Below are 22,711 nucleotides of genomic sequence, written 5' to 3'. Positions count from 1 at the left end.
GTCAGAGGGTCAGTACGAGGGAGTGCCGCACTGTCAGAGGGTCAGGACTGAGGGAGTGCCGCACTGTCAGAGGTCAGGACTGAGGGAGTGCCGCACTGTCAGAGGGTCAGTACTGAGGGAGTTGCCGCACTGTCAGAGGGTCAGTACTGAGGGAGTGCTGCACTGTCAGAGGGTCAGTATGAGGGAGCGCTGCAACTGTCAGAGGTCAGTACGAGGGAGTGCTGCACTGTCAGAGGGTTCAGTACTGAGGGAGTGCTGCACTGTCAGAGGGTCATACTGAGGGATGCTGAGCACTGTCAGAGGGTCAGTACTGAGGGAGTGCACGCAAGTCGAGGTATCAGTACTGAGGAGTGCCGCACTGTCAGAGTCAGTACTGAGGGGGAGTGCTGCACTGTCAGAGGGTCAGTACTGAGGGAGCGCCGCACTGTCAGCAGGGTCAGTACTGAGGGAGTGCTGCACTGTCAGAGGGTCAGTACTGAGGGAGTGCTGCACTGTCAGAGGGTCAGTACTGAGGGAGTGCCGCACTGTCAGAGGGTCAGGACTGAGGGAGTGCCGCACTGTCAGAGGGTCAGGACTGAGGGGGTGCGGCACTGTCAGAGGGTCCAGTACTGAGGGAGTGCCGCACTGTCAGAGGGTCAGTACTGAGGGGAGTGCTGCACTGTCAGAGGGTCAGTACTGAGGGAGTGCAGCACTGTCAGAAGGGTCAGTACTGAGGGAGTGCCGCACTGTCAGAGGGTCACAGTACTGAGGGAGTGCCGCACTGTCAGAGGGGGTCAGTACTGAGGGAGTGCTGCACTGTCAGAGGGTCAGTACTGAGGGAGTTGCCGCACTGTCAGAGGGTCAGTACTGAGGGAGTGCCGCACTGTCCGAGAGTCAGTACTGACGGGAGTGCTGTACTGTCAGAGGGCTAGTACTGAGGGAGCGCCGCACTGTCAGAGGGTCAGTACTGAGGGAGTGCCGCACTTTCAGAGGGTCAGTACTGAGGGAGTACTGCACTGTCAGAGGGTCAGTACTGAGGGAGTGCCGCACTCACAGAGGGTCAGTACTGAGGGAGTGCTGCACTGTCAGAGGGTCAGTACTGAGGGAGTGCCGCACTGTCAGAGGGTCAGTACTGAGGGAGTGCTGCACTGTCAGAGGGTCAGTACTGAGGGAGGTGCCGCACTTGTCAGAGGGTCAGTACTGAGGGAGTGCTGCACTGTTAGAGGGTCAGTACTGAGGGAGTGCTGCACTGTCAGAGGGTCAGTACTGAGGGAGTGCTGCACTGTCAGAGGGTCAGTACTGAGGGAGTGCTGCACTGTCAGAGGGTCAGTACTGAGGGAGTGCCGCACTGTCAGAGGGTCAGTACTGAGGGAGTGCCGCACTGTCAGAGGGTCAGTACTGAGGGAGTGCTGCACTGTCAGAGGGTCAGTACTGAGGGAGTGCCGCACTGGCAGAGGGTCAGTACTGAGGGAGTGCCGCACTGTCAGAGGGTCAGTACTGAGGGAGTGCTGCACTGTCAGAGGGTCAGTACTGAGGGAGTGCCGCACTGTCAGAGAGTCAGTACTGAGGGAGTGCCGCACTGTCAGAGGGTCAGTACTGAGGGAGCGCTTGCACTGTCAGAGGGTCAGTACTGAGGGAGTGCCGCACTGTCAGAGAGTCAGTACTGAGGGAGTGCTGCACTGTCAGAGGGTCAGTACTGAGGGAGTGCTGCACTGTCAGAGGGTCAGTACTGAGGGAGTGCCGCACTGTCAAAGGGTCAGTACTGAGGGAGTGCTGCACTGTCAGAGGGTCAGTACTGAGGGAGTGCTGCACTGTCAGAGGGTCAGTACTGAGGGAGTGCTGCACTGTCAGAGGGTCAGTACTGAGGGAGTGCTGCACTGTCAGAGGGTCAGTACTGAGAGAGTGCCGCACTGTCAGAGGGTCAGTACTGAGAGAGTGCTGCACTGTCAGAGGGTCAGTACTGAGGGAGTGCTGCACTGTCAGAGGGTCAGTACTGAGGGAGTGCCGCACTGTCAGAGGGTCAGTACTGAGGGATTGCTGCACTGTCAGAGGGTCAGTACTGAGGGAGTGCTGCACTGTCAGAGGGTCAGTACTGAGGGAGTGCTGCACTGTCAGAGGGTCAGTACTGAGGGAGTGCCGCACTGTCAGAGGGTCAGTACTGAGGGATTGCTGCACTGTCAGAGTGTCAGTACTGAGGGAGTGCTGCACTGTCAGAGGGTCAGTACTGAGGGAGTGCTGCACTGTCAGAGGGTCAGTACTGAGGGAGTGCTGCACTGTCAGAGGGTCAGTACTGAGGGAGTGCTGCACTGTCAGAGGGTCAGTACTGAGGGAGTGCTGCACTGTCAGAGGGTCAGTACTGAGAGAGTGCCGCACTGTCAGAGGGTCAGTACTGAGAGAGTGCTGCACTGTCAGAGGGTCAGTACTGAGGGAGTGCTGCACTGTCAGAGGGTCAGTACTGAGGGAGTGCCGCACTGTCAGAGGGTCAGTACTGAGGGTGTGCTGCACTGTGTGCATTTGTTGGTGCGACTGTGTGTGTGTCTGTGTTTTTGTTGGTGTGTATGTGTATTGATATGTTTTATGTGTGACTTTGTGTGTATGTGTGTCATAGAATCCACGCCGTACAGAAGGAGCCCATTCGGCCCATCATGTCTGCACTGACTCTGAAAGAGCACCCTGATGGGGCCCACTCCCACAGCCTATCCCCGTAACCTAACCTGCACATCCCTGGGCACTAACGGCAAGTTATTATGGCCAGTTCGCCGACCCTGCACATCCATGAACTTTGGGAGTAACAAGCTGCACCTGACACATCCAATTGCGGGTGAATGTTTCCCTGTGTTCATTGGGAGTCCGAGCTCGGAGGGGGGGGGGGGGAGGTCATTAGCACCGGGATAAATGGTCAGCCAGTGTGAGGCTGACTACAGAGGAGAGAAGACCCAGTAAGCTGTAGCCAGGCCTCATGTAGATAATGCCGTCTGCAATAAATGTCTCTGCAACTCGCCTTGGACTCCCCGTGTATTTATTAAACGGAGGAAAGTGGAGCACCCGGAGGAAACTCACGCAGACACGGGTAGAAAGTGCAAACACCACGCAGACCGTCAGCCAAGGCCGGCGTGTGGCGCAGGGAAGGGTTCAGGCCTGGTTGCCAAGGCCGGCGTGTGGCGCAGGGAAGGGTTCAGGCCTGGTTGCCAAGGCCGGCGTGTGGCGTAGGGAAGGGTTCAGGCCTGGTTGCCAAGGCCGGCGTGTGGCATAGGGAAGGGTTCAGGCCTGGTTGCCAAGGCCGGCGTGTGGCGCAGGGAAGGGTTCAGGCCTGGTTGCCAAGGCCGGCGTGTGGCACAGGGAAGGGTTCAGGCCTGGTTGCCAAGGCCGGCGTGTGGCGTAGGGAAGGGTTCAGGCCTGGTTGCCAAGGCCGGCGTGTGGCGTAGGGAAGGGTTCAGGCCTGGTTGCCAAGGCCGGCGTGTGGCGTAGGGAAGGGATCAGGCCTGGTTGCCAAGGCCGGCGTGTGGCGTAGGGAAGGGATCAGGCCTGGTTGCCAAGGCCGGCATGTGGCGTAGGGAAGGGTTCAGGCCTGGTTGCCAAGGCCGGCGTGTGGCGCAGGGAAGGGTTCAGGCCTGGTTGCCAAGGCCGGCGTGTGGCGTAGGGAAGGGATCAGGCCTGGTTGCCAGGCCGTTGACGTGCTGCTGCTGCCACTCAGTGATCGGGTCGACACAGGATCAATAAGCTATGGGTAACAATCCAGGGTGTGCCTCACAGAACCTCTGACGGAGAGACATTCAGACAAATCCTTGGCTCGGGATAGGCACTATTCTGCTCCACCCCTAGTATTCCATAGGGAAGAGTTGGAAAATAACAGCAAGGAACTTCCCTGAGACTAACTGGTATTTGGGAGCAGCAGTGAGGAGAGGGGAGGATATCTATTAATGAGAATTCATTGCTGTGAACGGCGGACTCGCTGTCCGTGACCCAGTAGCTGACAGATCTCTGCCCAAACACAGCAGATAGATTTTTCTTGTGTTATGCGGCAATGGCCTACCCATTCTGGCCGGGACACTTTCTGGCCAACTCTCACATTCCAGAGAGAGAAACAGGAAGAGGAGAGTGGCCAAACGCGTTTGTTTCTGGGAGAAGCGACTTCCTCACACACTGACCTTACTGTTCTGTCACAGCCTGGAAACTGGGCCCGACACACAAACATCTGGAAACTGGGCCCGACACACAAACATCTGGAAACTGGGCCCGACACACAAACATCTGTGTTCACCCATTAGCCCGAGGAGCGAAGAGACGCACGTTCTGTTGGCGCTTCTCTCTCATTCCCTTTTCCCTCCACCTCCTGGAGGCTGTGACCTTCACCAAATGCTGACCCACACAACACACTGTTCAGTTTGTGAATTCCAAGGGGGCAAGGATCGTCTCGGCCGACCAATCATTTAGCTGAAGGTACCATATCCAGCTGTGGGGTAGAGAGGGGAATTGGGGTTACAGGATGCCAGCAGAGGTCAAGGTGAGGGCAGCCTACAGGCTGGAGGAGGTTGGAGGTTACACAGACAGGAAGGGTGAGCCCCTGAATCTACCTGTGGTGGTATGAATGGGAGCACTGCCATTGGTGCAGAGCACTGGTTTCCCATTGGCTCTGGCTGGTCATGTGCCTCTCGGCTGATTGGCTGGGATTAGTCATGTGACTGCTCACCAATTGGTCGAGAGGCTAGTAGACCCGCCTCCGAGGCGGGGTATAAGTACCCAGAGTTCCCGGCGGTCGGCCTTTCACTGTAGTCGCCCACTGGGCTAACATCTAGCTGATTAAAGCCTCAGTTTGGACTTTCGTCGTGCCTCGTGTCCAATTGATGGTACATCAATTTAATCAGCTAGAATTTTGAAATGAAGCTACGCATCAAGCCTGACTGCCTCCGCATCAGCCCACATGCTGCAAACGCGCCTGCAACCTTTAAACACTGGCTGGCGTGTTTCCACAGCTACCTGACAACTGCAGCCAGCAAACCCACCAAGGAGCAGAAACTCCACATCCTCCACTCGTGCGTGGGCACGGCGGGATACTCAATGATTGAGGACGGAAATGATTATGACGCAGCCATGGATATCCTGAGAGGACACTTTCTCCGGTCGGTCAATGAAGTATATGCACGGCATCTCCTGACTACTAGACAACAGTTCCCTGGTGAGTCCCTCGACGAGTTTTACCATCCCTCGCGGCTCTGGGGAGAAATTGCGCCTGTCCCCAAGTTTCTGCGCCTGAGCACATGGAACTTTTAGTCAGAGATGCTTACGTTGCCAGCATGCAATCCCCCTCTATCCGCCAGCGATTACTGGAGAAGAACGCCCTCAGCCCAGCTGAGGCACGGACCCTCGCAACCTCCCTGGAGGTCGCCGACCTGAACGCCCGCGCATACGCCCCCTGGCCACGCGGCAACCCCTTGGATTTCATGGCACGGGCCACCTCCGTCCTCCGTCCTCCGCTGACCCCGACCCCTTCCCCCCCCCCCAGGCCTGCGCTGTGGGACGCTCCGACAAGCTAGCGGGGCCCCGCTACTACTTTTGCGGCCTCTCCAAGCACCCCCACCCGCGCTGCCCGGCCCGCTCCGCTCTGTGTAAGAGCTGCGGGAAGAAGGGCCATTACGCGGTGGTCTGCCAGACCAAGTCGGTCGCTGCTGTTCCGCGCAGCGACCGCGGATCCCCCCCCCCCCTCCCCCCCACCCCGCCCCTCCCAGGGCCCAGCGCTGCGCACCGACCTCTCCGGCCCACCGCCCGGCCCACGCAACAGGCCCACGGTCCTCCCTTCCCAAGGAAGTCGTCCTCAGGATCTCCTCTCCCGACCTGGCTGGCCACGCCCGGGCCCATCCTGCCCCGGAATCATGTGCGGGTGCACAAGTCCGACCCGTTGGTGGAACAAGTCCAGTTACTCCACGCTAACCCGCAGTACGCGTACGTGGAGTATCCCAACGGTCGGCAGGATACGGTCTCACTTCGGGACCTGGCACCCACCGGCATGCGGCCTTCTCCCCCTACATCCCGATTCCCCCCAGCGCCCCCCACGCCCCCACGACCCAGCGCACAGACCCCCCCTTCCCTGATTACAGCGTCTCCACCACCGGCCCGGGGTACGGAGACACATCTACGACCGACGCTCCCGGAGGCAAGGACGACCATCGGCCCGACGTCACCGGCTCCACTGCGACGGTCCTCCAGAACACCACGGGCACCCGACAGGCTGATCGTGTCCATCTGATGCAACCATGGGACTTTATTGGACTCTATTGTAACATTTTTTTGCACCCAACTGTATTCGGTTTTGTTCATTTTGCCACGAGCCAGTGGGCAGCCCCCATCTTCTCGATTGTCTCTACTCATACCACCAGTCCTCGCCCCCCCCTTCCCCTTACAACACCCCCCCCCCCCCCCCCCCCCCCCCCGGCTACTTTCTCCACAAGGGGTGTATGTGGTGGTATGAATGGGAGCACTGTCATTGGTGCAGAGCACTGGTTTCCCATTGGCTCTGGCTGGTCATGTGCCCCTCGGCTGATTGGCTGGGACTAGTCATGTGACTGCTCACCAATTGGTCGAGAGGCTAGTAGACCCCGCCTCCGAGGCAGGGTATAAGTACCCAGAGTTCCCACCGGTCGGCCTTTCACTGTAGTCGACCACCGGGCTAACATCTAGCTGATTAATGCCTAAGTTTGGACCTTCATCGTGTCTCACATCCAATTGATGGTACATCAGGGAGTTAAACAGTAATCTGGGATTTTGGGGGACCAGGAGCGAGGGGTGATGAATGAAGAGAATTTGCTGCGATTGGATAAGGTGAAAATGACAGAAGGTACAAAGTGGGCGACTTGGGGTCGCGCCAGGCAGAAGAGAATTGGATGAATTGACCGTAGAGATGGAAAGGTAGGGATGAGAGTTAGGGTAGGGTTACACTCAGGATAAGCAGTAAATGAGCTGAGGTAGGAGGGGAGAGAAGCGATATTACTCATCTGTAATGAACAGGATATTAATTCGAAAGCTCGGTTCAGAGTCCAATGGGATACAAAGGGGGCGATTCTCCAATATGGAGCCCAAATGTTCGCGCCGTCGTGAATGCCGTCATGTTTGATGAAGGCGCGAACTGGGCCACAGGGGGCCAGCGCAGCCAGCCTCCTTTCCCGGCGCCAAATAGGCGCTGCGCCAACCCGCGGATGGGCTGGGGACTTCGTTAGTGCGCCGGCCCCGACTCAACATGGCGTCAGTGTTCAGGGGCCGGCCGCACCAGAAAGTAGGTCGGGGGTGGGTGGGGAGAGGCCGGCCCACCGATTGGAGGGCCCCGATCATGGGCCAGACCCCATCAGAGACCCCACCCCCCAGTGAAGGAGCCCCCCCCCCCAGTGAAGGAGCCCCCCCCAGTGAAGGCCCCGTCGATTCCACCTGGCGCCGCGCCAAAAGCGGCAGCGCAAATGGCGGACCTCGGAGAATCGCCCGCCGGCGTGGGGTCGTCGTGGCACGGTTGCGGCGATTCACCGGCCCGGCGCGGGGCTCGGGAGAATCGCGCCCACAGTGTTTGGGAATAGTCTGGTTCTCCTGAGACAGAGGCCATTCGAGGGATGGAGTCGAGGGAAGTGAGTGGTGAAAATAAATGGCATTGGTCTTCCCGCTATTCAATTGCGTCCGACAATTTGGCCTGTCTGGTTAAACAGAGGCAGCAGAGGGATTGAGAGTTAAAGTTGGCTGTTGTCACTGTACATGTGGAATCTGACCCAATGAACAATAATAAACAAGGAAATCATCGAATTATGGAATTTACAGTCCAGAAGGAGCCCATTCAGCCCATCGAGTCTGTACCGGCTCTTGGAAAGAGCACCCTACTTAAGCCACGCCTTCACCCTACCCCCATAACCCAGTAACCCCACCTAACCTTTCTGGACACTAAGGGCAATTTATCATGGCCAATCCACCTAACCCGCACATCTTTGGACTGTGGGAGGAAACCGGGACACCCGGAGGAATCCCACGCACACACAGGGAGAACGTGCAGACTCCACACAGACAGTGACCCAGCCGGGAATCGAACCTGGGACCCTGGAGCTGTGAAACAACAGTGCTAACCACTGTGCTGCCTTGCTGCCCCAAAGAGGCCAAGCACAGAATCATGGGGGTCCAGACAACAGTGAGAAAACAGGAGGAGATAGATTCCTGGAGTTTCTCTTGCTGCAACTGGAAAGAGTAGAACTAAGTGTGTGAAGTGTCTGCAGTCTCACACAGCGAGGCAACGGGGGAGAGACTCTGGGGTTGGGTTAGATAGCGAACCTTTTTACGTTAATCTGTTTCTTTCATAGACTTTCATAGAATTTACAGTGCAGAAGGAGGCCATTCGGCCCATTGAGTCTGCACCGGCTCTTGGAAAGAGCAGTCTACCCAAGGTCAACACCTACACCCTATCCCCATAACCCAGTAACCCCACCCAACACTCAGGGCAATTTTGGACACTAAGGGCAATTTATCATGGCCAATCCACCCTAACCTGCACATCTTTGGACTGTGGGAGGAAACCGGAGCACCCGGAGGAAACCCACGCAGACACGGGGAGGATGTGCAGACTCCACACAGACAGTGACCCAAGCCAGGAATCGAACCTGGGACCCTGGAGCTGTGAAGCAATTGTGCTATCCACAATGCTACCGTGCTGCCCCTGATGATGGTTGATGGAGGAATAATGGACTGAAGGATGGAGACAACTGACTGCTCCCCTTTTCAGAGTGCGATACAATCAATAACAGCACCGATCCTGCATTGCTATAGCCACACTTTCCAGAGAGTCAAGAGTGAACCCAAACACACAATGTTCTGATTCAGAGTTAACGGCGTTGCCAACAGAGGCAAGCTGCCAGTTACACAACTGAGTCACGGTGAGGGGCCCATACCAAATTCTACCCTGGCCATCGCCACGCCACAAGGTTCAAATGACTCACCATTCTCTGACTGCCACCAGGCTTTCTTACGGTATTGTGCAAAGGTTGTAATCACGTTTTCCACTCTGTGGCTGTCAGGATTTCGGAGTCTATCATAGGCCTGACGGGAATCGCAGGTGAAACATTTTTTCGCATCCTGTTCAAAATCAACCAAAAAAAAATCAGTGAATTCAATTCCCTAGTTATTTATTTTATTTTTTTTTTTTTTTTTTTTCTAATTAAGGGGCAATTTTAGCATGGCCAATCCACCTACTCTGCACATTTTTGGGTTGTGGGGGCGAAACCCACACAGACACGGGGAGAATGTGCAAACTCCACACGGACAGTGACCCAGAGCCGGGATCGAACCTGGGACCTCAGCGCCGTGAGGCGGTTGTGCTAACCACTAGGCCACCGTGCTGCCCTCAATTCCCTAGTTGAGCACTGGACAAGGAAGATTATTGCCCAAACCAGCCTGAGGGACTGCTTTAGCACAGTGGGCTAAACAGCTGGCTTGTAACGCAAAACAAGGCCAGCAGCACGGGTTCAATTCCCGTACCGGCCTCCCCCGAACAGGCACCAGAATGTGGCGACTAGGGGCTTTTCACAGTAACTTTACTGAAGCCTACTCGTGACAATAAGCAATTCTTTACATCACAGCCCATGACAGAGCAGTTTCTGTCCGTGATTATTTCAACCCCACTGTATACAAAGCAACCTTGGCCGTGATTCTCACCGGCCGGCGGGGCAGGGGGTCCCGGCGTTGGGCTGGGGGCTAGGCCCGCAACGGAGTGGCTCCCGCTCGCCGGCCGGCGGGAATGGCCTTTGGCGCCCCGCCAGCCAGGGCTGAAAGGCCTTCGCCGGAAGTCCGCGCATGCGCCGGAGAGCCAGCGGCTGCTGTCATCATACCGGCACATGCGCAGCGGAGGGGGGTCTCTTCCGCCCCCGCCATGGTGGAGGCCGTGGAGGCGGCGGTAGAAACAGAGTGCCCCCACGGCACAGGCCCGCCCGCCGATCAGTGGGCCCCGATCGCGGGCCAGGCCACTGTGGGGGCACCCCCCAGGGTCAGTTCGCACCGCGCCTCTCCCCAGGACCCCGGCGCCCGCCCGCGCTGCCAATCCCGCCGGCGGGAACGGCCTGTCAGCGGGGGGACTTCAGCCCATCGCGGGCCGGAGAATCGCCGCGGGGGGCCTGCTGACTGGTGCGGCGCGATTCCCGCCCCCGCCGATTCCCGGGTGGCGGAGAATACGGGCCGTGGTGGGAGCGGGATTGACGGGGGGTCGGAGAATTCCGCCCCTTATTCCAAACCGCCTGGAGATGCTGACTCTCACTGGGGTACAGGTTCACACACTCTGACTCTCACTGGGGTACAGGTCCACACACACTGACTCTCACTGGGGTACAGGTCCACACACACTGACTCTCACTGGGGTACGGGTCCCACACACACTGACTCTCACTGGGGTACGGGTCCCACACACACTGACTCTCACTGGGGTACAGGTCCACACACACTGACTCTCACTGGGTACGGGTCCCACACACACTGACTCTCACTGGGGTACGGGTCCCACACACACTGACTCTCACTGGGGTACGGGTCCCACACACACTGACTCTCACTGGGGTACGGGTCCCACACACACTGACTCTCACTGGGGTACGGGTCCCACACACACTGACTCTCACTGGGGTAGGGGTCCCACACACACTGACTCTCACTGGGGTACGGGTCCCACACACACTGACTCTCACTGGGGTACGGGTCCCACACACACTGACTCTCACTGGGGTACGGGTCCCACACACACTGACTCTCACTGGGGTACGGGTTCCACACACACTGACTCTCACTGGGGTACGGGTCCCACACACACTGACTCTCACTGGGGTACGGGTCCCACACACACTGACTCTCACTGGGGTACGGGTCCCACACACACTGACTCTCACTGGGGTACGGGTTCCCCACACTCTGACTCTCACTGGGGTACGGGTCCCACACACACTGACTCACTGGGGTACAGGTCCCACATACACTGACTCTCACTGGGGTACAGGGTCCCACACACACTGACTCTCACTGGGGTACGGGTCCCACACACACTGACTCTCACTGGAGTACGGGTCCCACACACACTGACTCTCATTGGGGTACGGGTCCCACACACACTGACTCTCACTGGGGTCCCACACACACTGACCCTCACTGGAGTACGGGTCCCACACACACTGACTCTCATTGGGGTATGGGTCCCACACACACTGACTCTCACTGGGGTCCCACACACTGACTCTCACTGGGGTACGGGTCCCACACACACTGACTCTCACTGGGGTACGGGTCCCACACACTGACTCTCACTGGGGTACGGGTCCCACACACACTGACTCTCACTGGGGTACGGGTCCCACACCCACTGACACTCACTGGGGTACAGGGTCCCACACACACTGACTCTCACTGGGGTACGGGTCCCACACACACTGACACTCACTGGGGTACAGGGTCCCACACACACTGACTCTCACTGGGGTACGGGTCCCACACACACTGACTCTCACTGGGATACGGGTCCCACACACACTGACTCTCACTGGGGCACAGGGTCCCACACACACTGACTCTCACTGGGGTACGGGTCCCACACACACTGACTCTCACTGGGGTACGGGTCCCACACACACTGACTCTCACTGGGGTACGGGTCAACACACTGACTCTCACTGGGGTACGGGTCCCACACACACTGACTCTCACTGGCGTACGGGTCCCACACACACTGACTCTCACTGGGGTACGGGTCCCACACACACTGACTCTCACTGAGGTACAGGTTCCACACACACTGACTCTCACTGGGGTATGGGTCCCACACACACTGACTCTCTCTGGGGTACGGGTCCCATACACACTGACTCTCACTGGGGTACGGGTCCCACAGACACTGACTCTCACTGGGGTATGGGTCCCACACACACTGACTCTCTCTGGGGTACGGGTCCCACACACACTGACTCTCACTGGGGTAAGGGTTCCACACACACTGACTCTCACTGGGGTCCCACACACACTGACTCTCACTGGGGTCCCACACACACTGACTCTCACTGGGGTACGGGTCCCACACACTGACTCTCACTGGGGTACGGGTCCCACACACACTGACTCTCACTGGGGTACGGGTCCCACACACACTGACTCTCACTGGGGTCCCACACACACTGACTCTCACTGGGGTACAGGTCCCACAGACACTGACTCTCACTGGGGTACGGGTCCCGCACACACTGACTCTCATTGGGGTACGGGTCCCACACACACTGACTCTCACTGGGATACAGGTCCCCCACACACACTGACTCTCACTGGGGTATGGGTCCCACACACACAGACTCTCACTGGGGTGGGGTCCCACACACACCGACTCTCACTGGGGTACGGGTCCCACACACTGACTCTCACTGGGGTATGGGTCCCACACACACTGACTCTCACTGGGGTACGGGTCCCTCACACACTGACTCTCACTGGGGTAGGGGTTCCACACACACTGACTCTCACTGGGGTACGGGTCCCACACACACTGACTCTCACTGGGGTACGGGTCCCACACACACTGATTCTCACTGGGGTACGGGTTCCACACACACTGACTCTCACTGGGGTACGGGTCCCACACACGCTGACTCTGACTGGGGTACGGGTCCAACACACTGACTCTCACTGGGGTACAGGTCCCACACTCACTGACTCTCACTGGGGTACAGGTCCCACACACACTGACTCTCACTGGGGTCCCACACACACTGACTCTCACTGGGGTACGGGTCCCACACACACTGACTCTCACTGGAGTACGGGTCCCACACACACTCACTCTCACTGGGGTATGGGTCCCACACACACACTGACTTTGGTGGTTATCATGGTGTTCCCGTGTGGGGTGGGTCGCCTTTTTGGTAGATTGAGTGACATGTCCTCTTCTGTTCATTGGTTGTTGGTCTGGGTACGTCAGTGAGATCCAGAGTCTGGGCTGAGTTTTGATCCCTTGTTATCCTGTGGGTTTATTTTGGTAGTTGCAGCTTTTCCTTCCTTTCTCGGGAGGCTGTGTCCCTGTTTGTGTCGGTTCTCGCTGCACAATAGTGTGGAATGATGTGGGCTCTGCACTGGGTCTTGCTTTGGGGTTAAGCTGCGTTGTGTGGTATATACGCAACTCCCTTTGATCTGGATTTTCCACATGGTGCCTTTAAGTTTGTAAGGGTGGCTACGAAGAATCTTCGCTTGGCTCCTTACATGAGTACAGATGGGTGTGTTATCCAAGCGGAGGATGCTGCGGTGGGTCTTTGGTGCCTTTAGTGTTGGTAGCGTTGAGAGAGAGGTACAGTGTGTGATGAATGTAGGAATTTCAGACACATTGGTATTTGGTGGAGTAAGGGTTAAAATCCTGGGTTAGAGTGTGTTTGACTGCTGCCGTCATGTTTTAAAAGAAATCCTGGGTCAAAAAGCAGGTAGATTTTGGGAGTCAGGGGTACAGTTGGGCTAATGCAATTTTGTTTGGATTAAAGGGGGTTCTTTGTGGAGGTTGAGTTCACAGTAAAATGATGTAATTATTGGGTGGAGCCATGGTGTCCGGTGTTTTGCAGAAAAAACAGCTCAATTGAGCCTGAGATGAATCTGTGAACAATAGTCAATATTTTGTTCCCACTGCAGATTAGTTAAAAGATTGTCTGTGGACAGATTAGCAGTGTGGCTGGAAAGGTGATCTGAAACAGGCTGAGGAAACTCTTCTGAAGAAATACAGCCAGAGTTTCTGCATAGTTCTGACAGGATTAAGATCGTTTCTTTAAAGATCTCTTTTCCACAAAGAAACCCTCAATAAAGCATGTATTCCTGAATGCTAATGGTATATAAAGTGGATTGAGAGCTGAGATTGTTTTTCCTTGTTGTTTGATTGGAAATAAAGATAGCAGTTAAGGGTTATTGTGCCATTGTGTTGATTAGCACTGTTTATGGGGTAATTGTAAATTATTCTCTGCTGTGATGTTAAAGATATTTTATTACTGTGTTAGTAACAAAGTTTGTTTGAATTTACCATATCCCTATTTAGTGTTGAATCCCTCCTGGAGCGAGATATCCTTTTTTTCCCAGTCTTACAAAATTAGACTAAAATATTGGGGTTTCTGTCCAGTATCCGAGTCACTGTTGGAGTCTTCTCTGAGAGTTCATCCTGATTTCCCGTAGGAATTTTGAGCTGATGCAGTGAGGGAGGGCAGCATTTAACCATGATCCTCATGGCCTCACCTATTTCCCCCTCGGTCTCTGCTGGGGTTGGATAGGTACAGAGTTATACCTAATGATTGTATCAAGCCAGTCCAGTTATGATGTTGTTCCCCAGTCTCTCTCTGTACTCATGTCTGCTGAGCTGTTTTATTTTTATTCCTTGCTAGTGGCCATACGTTATTTTGTAATTTTGTTGTGTTCTTCTCCAAACTGTAAAACCCGACTTTGAAAGAAAAACAGCTTTGCAATACTAAGCTTATAATTACTAGTCAGAGCGACATTTAATACAGAAACATGAAAACCTGTGATTTTTGAAGTGCTTGTAAAAGTGTAATTATTTTATTCACTCTTGGAGTCATAGAATCGTTACATGAATAGGATGGGAATAGAGGGATACGGTTGGGAATAGAGGGATACGGATGGGAATACATGAATAGGATGGGAATAGAGGGATACGGACCCAGGATGTGTAGAAGATTGTAGTTTAGACGGGCAGCATGGTTGGCACAGGCTTGGGGGGCCGAAGGGCCTATTCCTGTGCTGTACTTTTCTTTGTTCTTTGTTTTGTTCTCGCACAGAAGGAGGCCATTTGGCCCATTGGGTCTGTGCTGGCCCTCTGAAGGAGCAATTGACCCAGTTTCTCTCCCCGCACATTTTGCCTTTTCAGGTAGTTATCCAATTCCCTTTCGATGCCTCAATTGAACTTCCCTCCAGCACTCTCTCAGTCAGCTCATTGCAAACCCTCACTGCTTGTCGTGCAGAGAGGTTTGTCCTCATGGCTCCGTTGTTTCTTCTGCCAGTTACCTTCGTTCCGTGCCTTGTCCTTCCTGATCTTCCTCCGATCGGAACATTTAGGTTCAGTAACAGTCTCCACATTCCCGGATGACACGCACACACACACACACACACAAACTGAATCAGCCCATCTCCACATTCCCACCCCCACACACACGTCAACCATCCAGTGGCGACCAACTGGACATTGTGTCAGCTCTGATGCATCTGAGCTCGATTCTGTGTATAGCCACTGCCCTGCAGGCAACATTTCCAAAGAGACTTGGGAAGAAGGAAAACAGTCCCAAGACTGAGAGGGGAGCAGGGAATGGGCAGAGTGGGGTGTCAGCGGACCCTCGGACACAGTCTCAGAGAACGGGGAGTTCACAACCCCGATCACTGTCTCTCTAATCCCACTCAGAGTTTGGGAACCACTGCCTCAAATCTCTTATTCTTTTGTTTTATTTCTCTCTTTGATTATTAAATGTTGTTTTTAATCTCACTGGAAAAGAAAATGGTAACTATTTTATTGGCGATGATACTGAGATACGCGAAACATAGGCAAACGTCAGGTGATTAAACATTGTGTTTATTTCTCAAAAGGCTGAGAGGAGATTTGATCGAGACATTCAAAATCTGGACATGGTCAATAGAAATAAACCGTTAACATAATTAGAGAAAGAAGCAAAGCAAAGTGACATGAGGAGGAAGTTTACATGCAGTGAGAGGCTCAGGTTGGGACTGTGCCCCAGAGCCTGGTGGGGGAAGGTTTAAATTGAAGCTTTCAAAAGGAAGAATGTGCAGAGCTACAGGGAGAAGGTGGGAGAACGGGATAATGTGAATTGCGATGAGTCACGATGGGTCAAATGGATTCCTTCCATGGCGTAACAACTCTGCGATTAAGTCGCAGGAAATGTGTTACGTGATCAAATGCCACATATTAAAATCAACAAACCAGGGTTGGCAACCCTATTAACAGCCATTGCAGATCCCCACGCAGACCCTCTCACAACTCAAGTTGCTCTTATACTTACCTGCAAGTGACTGACGATGCAGTAAGGCTGTCGTCTCCTCAGACCACAGGTAGACGAAGCTGTCAGCTTTTTTTGCCGGCCCACCAGCAGGTCTCCCGTGGCGGGATAGCAGCTTCCCTGGGCACAGCCATGGGCAGAATCCGGCTCCTGGGCAAGGGTCCCCACGGCAGCTGGGGAGAGAGAGAGAGAGAGAGATGGGAGTTAGTAGCAGCATTGTTGAGGGCTGTGTAACGCTATGATGCTGCAAACATTACTTATTCTTAAATCTTTCCATTAATTAGTGTTCTTTCTTTGATTTCTAAATTATGTTAATCATCTGAGTACAAAGCAAGGAGTGGGTGTGGGTCTGTCTGAGGGTGTGTGTCAATGTGGGTGTCTGGATTGTTAAGTAATGGGTTAAGAGACATTGCAATTAGTTGTCTCATTTATGTTAAATGTTCAATGATTGTCTCATTTATGTTAAATGTTCAATGATTGACACTGAGATGTAAAGGGGCTTTAGGTGGACTCTGGAGCTTGTGATGATCTGTAGAGTTCTGTGCAGAGTGAGTTTGAACCATTAAAGGTGTGTTGGTGAAAAAGGAGCTGAACTCTTGCCTCTTCATACCACAGCATCTAGTACGTTAACATGGATATCAGAAAGGTAACAAGCAGGTACAGCGAGAAATTAGGAAGACAAATTGTACAATAGCTCTTATTTCAGGGTGTTGCTGTATATAACAGGAAAGGAGCTAAAAATTCAATAAGGATTGTTATTAGGCACATGGATCGCAATGTTTTAAAATCCCCCAATCAAGGTAAGGCAGGTAGTGCACACTTGGTGGTGAGTGGTGGTGAGGCTTTATTGCACTAGGTGTTGTGCCTCCTGCAGCTGGAACCAGAATGGGAGCAGCACCGGGGCGCACACACTTTTATACTCCGCCTGCTGGGAGGAGCCAGCAGGCTGGGATTTACTGTATTAACTGTAATAAAGTGGCAGTACCGTAATACACGTACTGTGTGACCAGTGGTGTTTACCACATTCACCCCCTGTTTAAAAAGAAGTCCAGCGAGGCTGAAAACAACGTTACAGGTTGAGTCTGTCGGGGGCTTTGACCCTCCGTCGCGATGGCCTCAGTCCTGGTGGTGGTCTGGGCACCTGTGTGGGTACCTGCGATTCCGGGAGCGTATCGCCTCTCCTTCTTCACCCAGTAGTGGATCCGGTGAGGGGACGGATGCTGCTGGGGTGGGGGCTGCGGTGAGGGTCGCTGGTGGGAGGGTGAATGGCGCAGGGGCGGGAGAGGCAACTGGAGGGGGAAGAGGACGGTACCACGTCAGGGTTGTGGATGGGAAACCAGCGGGTGCCAGGTCCTGGAAGGAGACTGTAGCCCGTCACGGTGTGCCACGTAGGCATATTGTGCATTCGCATGGAGGAGGAGGACTTTTTCGTCAAAGGGATCTGATTTATGACTCCTCGCATGCTTCCGGAGGAGGATGGGCCCAGGAACTGTCAGCCATGTTGGGAGCGAGACCCTGGAGGTGGACTTCCTAGGGAAGGCAAACACACGTTCATAAGGGGTCTCATTAGTAGCGGTGCACAGGAGCGACCGGATGGAGTGGAGTGCGTCGGGAGATTCCGAGACCGAAGGGCCAGCAGGACGGCCTTCCAGACCGTCCCGTTCTCCCTCTCCACCTGCCCGTTTCCCCGGGGGTTGTAGCTGGTCGTCCTGCTCGAGGCAATGCCCTTGCTGAGCAGGAACTGACGCAGCTCATTGCTCATGAAGGAGAATCCCCGATCGCTGTGGATGTAGGCCGGGAAACCGAACAGGGTGAAGATGCTGTGCAGGGCCTTGATGACCGTGGCAGATGTCATGTCGGGGCATGGGATGGCGAATGGGAAACGGGAGTACGCATCAATGATATTGAGAAAGTACACGTTGCGGTCAGTGGAGGGGAGGGGTCCTTTGAAGTCCATGCTGAGGCGCTCATTTTATGGGAGGCCTTCACCAGATGCGTTCTGTCTGGCCGGTAAAAGTGCGGCTTGCACTCCGCGCAGACTTGGCAGTCCCTGGTCACGGTCCTGACCTCCTCAATGGAGTAGGGCAGGTTGCGGGCCTTGATAAAATGGAAGAACCGGGTGATCCCCGGGTGGCAGAGGTCATTGTGGAGGGCCCGGAGTCGGTCCACTTGTGCACTAGCACATGTACTGTTAGGGCATCTGGGGCTTGTTGAGTTTCCCCGGGCGATACAAGATCTCGTAGTTATACGTGGAGAGCCCGATCCTCCACCTCAAGATCTTGTCGTTTTTGATCTTGCCCCGCTGCGTGTTATTGAACATGAAGGCAACCGACCGTTGGTCAGTGAGGAGAGTGAATCTCCTGCGGCCAGGTAATGCCGCCAATATCGCACAGCTTCTACAATGGCTTGGGCCTCCTTTTCGACAGAGGAGTGCCGAATTTCGGAGGCATAGAGGGTACGGGAGAAGAAAGCCATGGGTCTGCCCGCCTGGCTGAGGGTGGCGGCTAGAGCCACGTCCGATGAGTCGCTCTCCACCTGGAAGGGGAGAGACTCGTCGACCGTGTGCATCGTGGCCTTGCCGATGTCGGCCTTGATGCGGTTGAAGGACCCGGTGGGCCTCAGCCATCAGGGGGAAAACTGTGGACTTGATGAGTGGGCGGGGCTTCGTCCGTATAATTAGGGACCCACTGGGCGTAATATGAGAAGAACCCCAGGCATCATTTCAGGGCCTTGAGGCAGTGGGGGAGGGGGAGTTCCAGGAGGGGGCGCATGTGGTCGGGGTCAGACCCTAGGACTCCATTTTCCACATCGGAGCCAGGAATGGCTAAACGGGTGATGCGGAAAACGCATTTCTCCTTATTGTAGGTAAGGCTAAGGAGTGTGGCGGTATGGAGGAATTTCTGGAGATTCGCGTCGTGCTGGTCGTGGCCGCAGATGGTGACCTTATCTAGGTACGGGAACGTGGCCCACAGCCCATACTGGTCAACCATTCATACATAGAATTTACCGTGCAGAAGGAGGCCATTCGGCCCATCAAGTCTGCACCGGCTCTTGGAAAGAGCACCCTACCCCCTATCCAAGGTCAACACCTCCACCCTATCCCCATTACCCAGTAACCCCACCCAACACTAAGGGCAATTTTGGATACTAAGGGCAATTTATCATGGCCAATCCACCTAACCCGCACATCTTTGGACCATCTCTCGGTGGAAGACCGAGATCCCATTGGTGAAGTCGAAGGGAACTCTAAGGAAGTGATAGAGGCGGCCACCTGCTTCGAACGCAGTGTATTGGGGGTCCTCCGGGCAGATGGGGAGCTGGTGAAAGGCGGACTTCAAGTCAACTGTGGAGAAGACTCGATACTGCGCAATCTGATTGACCATGTCAGATATACGGGGGAGGGGGTACACATCGAGCTGCGTGTACCGATTGATGGTCTGACTGTAGTCGATGACCATCCAGTGTTTCTCGCCAGTCTTAACTACCACCACGTGGGCTCTCCAGGGGCTGTTACTGGCCTCAATGACACCCCCCTCCCGCAGTGAGGATCGACCTGAAGGGTCGTGAGGCCACAGACGATGAGCAGGAGCAGGAGTTCGCCGAACTTCAAAGTAAGGCTTTGGATTGGATTGGATTGGATTGGATTTGTTTATTGTCACGTGTACCGAGGTACAGTGAAAAGTATTTTTCTGCGAGCAGCTCAACAGATCATTCAGTACATGGAAGAAAAGGGAATTAAACACAATTCAAGAAAATACATGAGAATACATAATAGGGCAACACAAGATATACAATGTAACTACATAAGCATTGGCATCGGATGAAGCATACAGGGTGTAGTGTTAATGAGGTCAGTCAACAAGAGGGTCATTTAGGAGTCTGGTGACAGTGGGGAAGAAGCTGTTTTTGAGTCTGTTCGTGCGTGTTCTCAGACTTCTGAATCTCCTGCCCGATGCAAGAAGTTGGAAAAGTGAGTAAGCCGGGTGGGAGGGATCCTTGATTATGCTGCCCGCTTTCCCCAGGCAGCGGGAGGTGTAGATGGAGTCCATGGATGGGAGGCAGGTTTGTGTGATGGACTGGGCGGTATTCACGACTCTCTGAAGTTCCTTGCGGTCCTGGGCCGAGCAGTTGCCATACCAGGCTGTGATACAGCCCGATAGGATGCTTTCTATAGTGCATCTGTAAAAGTTGGTAAGGGTTAATGTGGACATGCCGAATTTCCTGAGTTTCCTGAGGAAGTATAGGCGCTGTTGTACTTTCTTGGTGATAGCGTCGACGTGAGTGGACCAGGACAGATTTTTGGTGATGTGCACCCCTAGGAATTTGAAACTGCTAACCAGCTCCACCTCGGCCCCGTTGATGCTGACAGGGGTGTGTACAGTACTTTGCTCCCTGAAGTCAATGACCAGCTCTTTAGTTTTGCTGGCATTGAGGGAGAGATTGTTGTCGTTACACCACTCCACTAGGTTCTCTATCTCCCTCCTGTATTCGGACTCGTCATTATTCAAGATCCGGCCCACTATGGTCGTATCGTCAGCAAACTTGTTGATGGAGTTAGAATCAAGTTTTTGCCACGCAGTCGTGTGTGTACAGGGAGCAGAGTAGGGGGCTAAGTACGCAGCCTTGCGGGGCCCCGGTATTGAGGACTATTGTGGAGGAGGTGTTGGTGTTCATTCTTACTGATTGTGGTCTGTTGGTCAGAAAGTCAAGGATCCAGTTGCAGAGTGGAGAGCCAAGTCCTAGGTTTTGGAGCTTTGATATGAGCTTGGCTGGGATTATAGTGTTGAAGGCGGAGGTGGCATTGAAAATCGAGACCTAGTAACAGGGCAGCGCAGAGGTGGGGAAGGACATAGAGCCTGAAGTTACTGTGCTCTACGCCCTGTACGGAGAGGGCACAACGCAGTACCCCCGGATTTGTACGGAATGGGATCCGGAGGCTAGTTAGATTTTCTGGGTGACGGGGAGGACTGGGAGGGAGCAGCACATTACCGTAGCAGTTTGGATGAAACTCTCTGTGCTCCCGAAGTCGAAGAGGCAGGTCGACTCATGCCTGTCGATCTTTACAGTCGTCGTAGCGGTCACGAGATTGCAGGGCTGAGGCTGATCAAGGGTGATGGAGGTGAGCTGCGGAAGATGTTGGGAATTGTTGGGCTGATTGGCGGGGGTGGAGGTATCGGTGGGCCTCGAACGGCCAGGTGAACAGGGGTCCTGAGGCGCGGGGCACATGGCAGGTGGTGGCAAAGATGGTGTCTCAAAGTGCCAGGGTCCCGGGTTAGCACTGCTGTCTCACAGTGCCAGGGACCCGGGTTAACACTGCTGTCTCACAGTGCCAGGGACCCGGGTTAACACTGCTGTCTCACTGCCAGGGACCCAGGCTAACACTGCTGTCTCACAGTGCCAGGGACTCGGGTTAACACTGCTGTCTCACAGTGCCAGGGACCCGGGTTAACACTGCTGTCTCACAGTGCCAGGGACCCGGGTTAACACTGCTGCCTCACAGTGCCAGGGACCCATGTTAACACTGCTGTCTCACAGTGCCAGGGTCCCGGGTTAACACTCCTGTCTCACAGTGCCAGGGACCCAGGTTAACACTGCTGTCTCACAGTGCCAGGGACCCGGGTTAGCACTGCTGCCTCACAGAGCCAGGGACCCGGGTTAACACTGCTGTCTCACAGTGCCAGGGCCCGGGTTAACACTGCTGTCTCACAGTGCCAGGGACCCGGGTTAGCACTGCTGTCTCACAGTGCCAGGGACCCGGGTTAACACTGCTGTCTCACAGTGCCAGGGTCCCGGGTTAACACTGCTGTCTCACAGGGCCAGGGACCCGGGTTAACACTGCTGCCTCACAGTGCCAGGGTCCCGGGTTAACACTGCTGCCTCACAGTGCCAGGGACCCGGGTTATCATTGCTGCCTCACAGTGCCAGGGACCCGGGTTAACACTGCTGTCTCACAGTGCCAGGGACCCGGGTTAACACTGCTGTCTCACAGTGCCAGGGACCCAGGTTAACCACTGCTGTCTCACAGTGCCAGGGCCCGGGTTAACACTGCTGTCTCACAGTGCCAGGGACCCGGGTTAGCACTGCTGTCTCACAGTGCCAGGGACCCGGGTTAACACTGCTGTCTCACAGTGCCAGGGACCTGGGTTAACACTGCTGTCTCACAGTGCCAGGGACCCGGGTTAGCACTGCTGCCTCACAGTGCCAGGGACCCGGGTTAACACTGCTGTCTCACAGTGCCAGGGACCCGGGTTAACACTGCTGTCTCACAGTGCCAGGGACCCAGGGTTAACACTGCTGTCTCACAGTGCCAGGGACCCTGGGTTAACACTGCTGTCTCACAGTGCCAGGGACCCGGGTTAACACTGCTGTCTCACAGTGCCAGTGTACCCGGGTTAACACTGCTGTCTACAGTGCCAGGGACCCGGGTTAACACTGCTGTCTCGCACTGTTGGGGACCCAGGTTAACACTGCTGCCTCACAGTGCCAGGGACCCGGGTTAACACTGCTGTCTCACAGTGCCAGGGACCTGGGTTAACACTGCTGTCTCACAGTGCCAGGGACCCGGGTTAACACTGCTGTCTCACAGTGCCAGGGACCCGGGTTAACACATGCTGTCTCACAGTGCCAGTGTCCCGGGTTAACACTGCTGCCTCACAGTGCTGGGGACCCGGGTTAGCACTGCTGTCTCACAGTGCCAGGGACCCGGG

General features: G+C 55.0%; 1 protein-coding gene across 1 annotated transcript in view; it reads right to left on the bottom strand.

The window, feature by feature from the left end:
• Window positions 1-22,711, bottom strand: part of LOC119973626 (laminin subunit beta-1-like) — a 90,583-nt gene that overhangs the window by 59,062 nt on the left and 8,810 nt on the right. The window contains exons 2-3 of the mRNA XM_038812007.1: window positions 16,008-16,177; window positions 8,937-9,072 (exon numbers count right to left, since the gene is read on the bottom strand). Of these exons, the coding sequence (XP_038667935.1) occupies window positions 8,937-9,072; window positions 16,008-16,177 (306 nt within the window). The remainder of the gene's footprint in view (window positions 1-8,936; window positions 9,073-16,007; window positions 16,178-22,711) is intronic.

Source organism: Scyliorhinus canicula, chromosome 11 (assembly GCF_902713615.1).
Source record: "Scyliorhinus canicula chromosome 11, sScyCan1.1, whole genome shotgun sequence".
Lineage (NCBI taxonomy): Eukaryota > Metazoa > Chordata > Chondrichthyes > Carcharhiniformes > Scyliorhinidae > Scyliorhinus > Scyliorhinus canicula.
Note: the sequence above shows the minus strand (reverse complement) of the source record. Positions and strands in the feature narration are given on the sequence as shown.